The sequence below is a fragment of the Ranitomeya variabilis genome, chromosome 4 (assembly GCF_051348905.1).
Source record: "Ranitomeya variabilis isolate aRanVar5 chromosome 4, aRanVar5.hap1, whole genome shotgun sequence".
NCBI lineage: Eukaryota > Metazoa > Chordata > Amphibia > Anura > Dendrobatidae > Ranitomeya > Ranitomeya variabilis.
Window position 1 is genome coordinate 226882934 of NC_135235.1, and position 5629 is coordinate 226888562.

At 51.7% G+C, this 5629-nt stretch overlaps 1 protein-coding gene across 1 annotated transcript; it reads left to right on the plus strand.

Moving 5' to 3' along the window:
• Positions 1-239: 239 nt before the first annotated feature.
• LOC143770463 (zinc finger BED domain-containing protein 4-like) lies at positions 240-5365 on the plus strand. The gene is made up of 2 exons (XM_077260103.1): positions 240-284; positions 547-5365. Exon 2 carries the CDS (start codon positions 1676-1678, stop codon positions 4229-4231), a length of 2556 nt encoding a protein of 851 aa, XP_077116218.1. The 5' UTR covers positions 240-284; positions 547-1675; the 3' UTR covers positions 4232-5365.
• The last annotated feature ends 264 nt before the right edge of the window (positions 5366-5629 follow it).

Genomic DNA, 5629 nt, shown 5'->3' on the forward strand with positions numbered 1-5629 from the left:
GCTTCTTTGTGCTTTCCAAAGGCTAATTTAGCAACCGCTGTGTTCACCTACTATTCACCTTGCTTTTGCCTTGTAGCGCTGTTTTCACAGCGATCTGCAAGGTCTCTCTGTGTGTGTGTGTGTGAGTGCAGCCCACTCTCTAGTCTGAGTGCAGCCACATAGGCCATCCATAGCTGGTTGTATTCAGTTCAGGGAGGGTGGTTCATTGCCTCATACTGTCCTTTTTTTTTTTTTTTTTTGAAGTAGTGCAGGCTGCTGCACATTTTTTCAAATAATTCCTATTAGTGTCTTTCCACCCGTCTCCATCTAATTTGTGGAAAAACACTACATAGGATAAAGTAGAGGAGGGTTTTTGGGCCTTGCAGCGCCGTTTACGGCTGTCTGCACGGTCTCCGTGTGACTGCAGCTCGCCCTGTAGTCTGTGAGCAGCCGTAGCTTGGTTGTCTCCAGCTCAGGGTTGTTCACTGCGTCATACCGCCAAATCAATTTTAATTTTTTTTCAAGTACTGTAGTCTGCTGCTAATTAATTTAAAAAAATCCTATTAGTGTCTTTCCACCCGTCTCCAGCTAATTTGTGGAAAAACACTACATAGGATAAAGTAGAGGAGGGTTTTTGGGCCTTGCAGCGCCGTTTACGGCTGTCTGCACGGTCTCCGTGTGACTGCAGCTCGCCCTGTAGTCTGTGAGCAGCCGTAGCTTGGTTGTCTCCAGCTCAGGGTTGTTCACTGCGTCATACCGCCAAATCAATTTTAATTTTTTTTCAAGTACTGTAGTCTGCTGCTAATTAATTTAAAAAAATCCTATTAGTGTCTTTCCACCCGTCTCCAGCTAATTTGTGGAAAAACACTACATAGGATAAAGTAGAGGAGGGTTTTTGGGCCTTGCAGCGCCGTTTACGGCTGTCTGCACGGTCTCCGTGTGACTGCAGCTCGCCCTGTAGTCTGTGAGCAGCCGTAGCTTGGTTGTCTCCAGCTCAGGGTTGTTCACTGCGTCATACCGCCAAATCAATTTTAATTTTTTTTCAAGTACTGTAGTCTGCTGCTAATTAATTTAAAAAAATCCTATTAGTGTCTTTCCACCCGTCTCCAGCTAATTTGTGGAAAAACACTACATAGGATAAAGTAGAGGAGGGTTTTTGGGCCTTGCAGCGCCGTTTACGGCTGTCTGCACGGTCTCCGTGTGACTGCAGCTCGCCCTGTAGTCTGTGAGCAGCCGTAGCTTGGTTGTCTCCAGCTCAGGGTTGTTCACTGCGTCATACCGCCAAATCAATTTTAATTTTTTTTCAAGTACTGTAGTCTGCTGCTAATTAATTTAAAAAAATCCTATTAGTGTCTTTCCACCCGTCTCCAGCTAATTTGTGGAAAAACACTACATAGGATAAAGTAGAGGAGGGTTTTTGGGCCTTACAGCGCCGTTAACGTCTGTCTGCACGGTCTCCGTGTGACTGCAGCTCTATCCGTTGTCAGTTCAGCCCCCAAAAAAGAAATAAATAATAAAGTTCACCAAACACACCAGTTACACCACTTTACATTTGTGTAGGCCACATTAACTCATATTAAAGTCTAGTCCACACTTTAGCTAATTAGTGTTTCTTATACCTGTTAGGAGGAGTTTTTCAGGAATAAGCACACAAAGCCGTTAGTACTTTTCTGCTTTTCTTTATCAGTCAACCACGATGAAGAAGGCAGTGAGTAAGGCACGTGGGCGTGGGCGCGGAGCAGGGAGGGGACGTGGGAATTCTGTGCCTGCTGCGGGCACCGGTGACTCATCAGCACCCACTTTCACGAGGGAACAGTCGTTCATGCGCAGCTTTGTCGCCGAGCGCCGTACACCGCTGCTGCGTGAAGACCAAATTGAAGCCGTTGTGGGATGGATGGCAGCTAATGCATCAACTTCCATTAGTGCCACATCCTCTCAGACACAGAGCACTGGAGAGCAGCCATCTGTCTCTTCACCACCTGCCAAATTGCCCAGGCAGACAGAGAGCCCAGGACAGGAGCCGTCTCTACTTCTGTTCTCTGAATCTCTTGGCTTGGAAACAGGGGGCCAGCCAAGCAGCATTGGAGAAATGGAAGAAGAGGCAGGGTGCAGTGATGCCCAACAGCTTTTTCTCTCTGAGTCTGAAGAGGCGGGTGGGCCAGTGGCTCCGTTCACCACATCGCAGGCCGCATCAGCTGATGATGACACTCAGGTGCCACTTACTGGTGCGTGCTCTGCTGCTGAGACTACCCGGGAGGAGCAGTTGGGGGCAGAGGGTAGTGTAGATGACGAGGTCCTTGACCCATCTTGGCGTCAGGGACAGGAAGGTGGTGGGAGCAGCTCTGAGGAAGAGATTCCCCGTATGGTCCAAAGAGGGAGAGGGAGGGGGAAGACTGCGGATCCTGCAGCCTCCGCTTTGGCACCCGTAAGGAGCATGTCTCTTCCAAAAGTCAAAAGGGGGGCTCCCAAGACTTGCAGTGCCTGGTCCTTTTTTGACACAGTTGCAGATGACATTTGCTATGTCAGATGCAAGGTGTGTCATCAAAAAATCAAAAGAGGTCAAAAAGTCGCCAACCTCAATACCTCCAACATGTGGAAACATGTGCGCAACAGGCACCCGGCGGAGTTAGACAAACACACTGAAGAGCTAGGCCAACCAACAGCGGCAGCTACCACCTCTTCAGCTCGTGTTGCCTCTTCCTCTAGCTCACACGCAGCTGGTTCGGCTTCCTCCCAGGATCGCCGTGGAAGAACCTCTGGCCCTGTTGTCCAGAGACCCGCTGTAATTCCACCCGCAGCACCACTTTCCCAGTCAACCACACACTCCCAGCCCAGTCTACAGCCATCGGTAGTACAGGCATGGGAGAAAAGGCGGCCTTTCTCGTCAAACCACCCACGAGCACAGGCTCTGACTGCAGGCATTGCCAAACTTCTGTCACTGGAAATGCTGTCATTCAGGCTGGTGGAGACTGACAGCTTCCGTGACTTGATGTCATTGGCAGTCCCACAGTACAGTGTGCCCAGCCGCTTTTACTTCAGCAGGCAAGCCGTCCCTGCCCTGCACAAGCATGTGGAGGGACACATAAAACACGCGCTACTGAACGCCGTCAGTAGCAAGGTCCACCTCACCACCGATGCGTGGACCAGTCAACATGGACAGGGGCGATACCTTTCCCTCACTGCCCATTGGGTTAATGTAGTTGAGCCGGGTACAGACCGTGCGAGTGGCGCAGGACGTGTCCTGCCCACTCCAAGGATTGCAGGAATCCATTCTGTACGCATTGACTCCTCCTCTTACACCAGTTCCTCAGAATCATCGCTGCAGGAGCCGTCACAGTCCACCTCCACATGGACCCGTGATGAACGTGTACCTGTTACGACCGACATGAGCACAGCCGTGGCCAAACGTCAACAGGCCGTCTTGAAATTAATTTTTTTGGGGAATCGTAGCCACACAGCGCAGGAGCTCTGGAATGCCATCAAGCAGGAGAGCGATGTGTGGTTTGAGCCAGCGAATCTCCAGCCAGGCATGGTAGTGTGTGATAATGGCCGAAATCTGGTGGCAGCCCTGGGCCTCGGCAACCTCACTCACATCCCATGTCTGGCACATGTGCTCAATTTGGTCGTGCAGAGTTTTTTGAGGGACTATCCGGATCTTGATGCACTGCTGCACAAGGTCCGCCTAGAGTGTGCTCACTTGCGGCGTTCCAGCACGGCAAAAGCGCGCATTGCGGCTCTGCAGCGCCGACACCGCCTGCCGGAACATCGCATCATATGTGACCTACCTACCAGGTGGAATTCCACGTTACATATGTTGGAGCGGTTGTGTGAGCAGCAGCAAGCTGTAATGGAGTACCAGCTGTATCAGGCGCACAAAAGTCGCAGTCAGCGCCGTACAGACTTCACAACCACAGAGTGGGCCACTATGAAGGATGTCTGCCAGGTTTTGCGTCCCTTTGATTATTCCACGCGGATGGCGAGTGCAGATGATGCACTAGTCAGCATGACTGTCCCCCTTATCTGCCTGCTTGAAAAATCACTGCAAGCGCTAAGGGATGATGTTGTGGAAGAGGTGGAGGATGAGGATTCACCACTTCCATCATCTTCTGGACAGTCAGCGCCACGTGGTTCCTCACAAACGCGTAGGCAGGGGACAGTTTGTGAGGAGGATGAGGAGGAGTCAATGGAGGAGGAAGACATCCGTCCAGAGGAGGGAGTTACACAATTGTCCAGTACTCAGTGTGTACAGTGAGGGTGGGGTGATGACGAGCGGGCAGAGATCACGCCTCCAGCTGGGGACAGCGTTTCTTGGGCAGTTGGCAGTCTGCAGCACATGGTGGATTACATGCTGCAGTGCCTGAGAAACGACCGCCGCATCGACCACATTCTCAACATGTCTGATTACTGGGTGTTCACCCTCCTCGATCCTCGCTACCGGGACAACGTAGAAAGCCTCATCACACCGTTGAACCGGGAGCGAAAAATGCGGGAGTACCAAGACACACTGGTCAGTTCCATCATCTTCTCCATTCCAACTGAGAGAAGTGCTGCTAGTGCATTCCAAAGCAGCTCAGTGCGTCCAGGCAGTGGTGGAGGCTCTGCACAAAGAGGGAGCAGAAGCAGTGCCTCTGCCCAAGGCAAGACCAGTATGGCCCAACTGTGGCACAGTTTTGTGTGCCCCCCACAAAAGTCTACACCATCACAGACGGCTCCAGTCAGCAGGAGGCAACGGTTCCGTCAGATGGTGACAGACTACATGTCTTGCCCTCTTGCTGTACTCCCAGACGGCTCTTCCCCTTTCAAGTTTTGGGTCTCAAAGCTGGATACATGGCCAGAGCTAAGCCAGTATGCATTGGAGGTGCTGTCTTGCCCTGCGGCCAGTGTATTATCGGAACGTGTCTTTAGTGCTGCAGGTGGTGTACTAACTGACCGTCGCATGCGACTATCCTCCGATAACGTTGACCGGCTTACTTTCCTGAAAATGAACAAGGCCTGGATCTCGCAGGAATTTGCCACTCCTCCTCCTGATTAAATAATTAGGTCACTGTATACGTTATCCAGGTCTCCTGTTGTGTTCATCTTTCAACCACCTGAACTTACATTCCTGGGCTCCAACACCGCCAGTTGAGGCTCAGAAGTGCCATCTGCACAGTCAAAACATACGACCCAGTGTTATTGGGTTTCAGTAACGTCAGCTGATCCCCAGCTGTGTAGCCGGCAATGTGTCCTGCGACCGCCACGCTGACACAACTGAAATGTAAGGGAACCTGTCCCCCCCCCCCCCAAGGCGTTTGTTACTGAAAGAGCCACCTTGTGCAGCAGTAATGCTGCACAAGGAAAAGGTAGCTATTTTCATTATGCTCCTTGCACACGCAGAACTTAACACTTATAAAATGTGTCCACTGATACCGTAAAACCGTCCCGGAGGTGGGACTTTCCTTCGTAATATGACGCAGCACAGCTGTCATTCCTACCCCCTCGGCGCCGTGCCCCGGCTCCTCATCGTTGTTTGATTCCGTCCCGGAGCCTGCGCTGTTATGTTATCCCTTGGCCAGGCACACTTAGCGCTGCCCATCTTCTGACATCATTTGGTGTCAGGCTGGCTGCGCCTGTGCGGCCGCGCTGTCCGAGAGCCCGCCTCGCAGTGTGG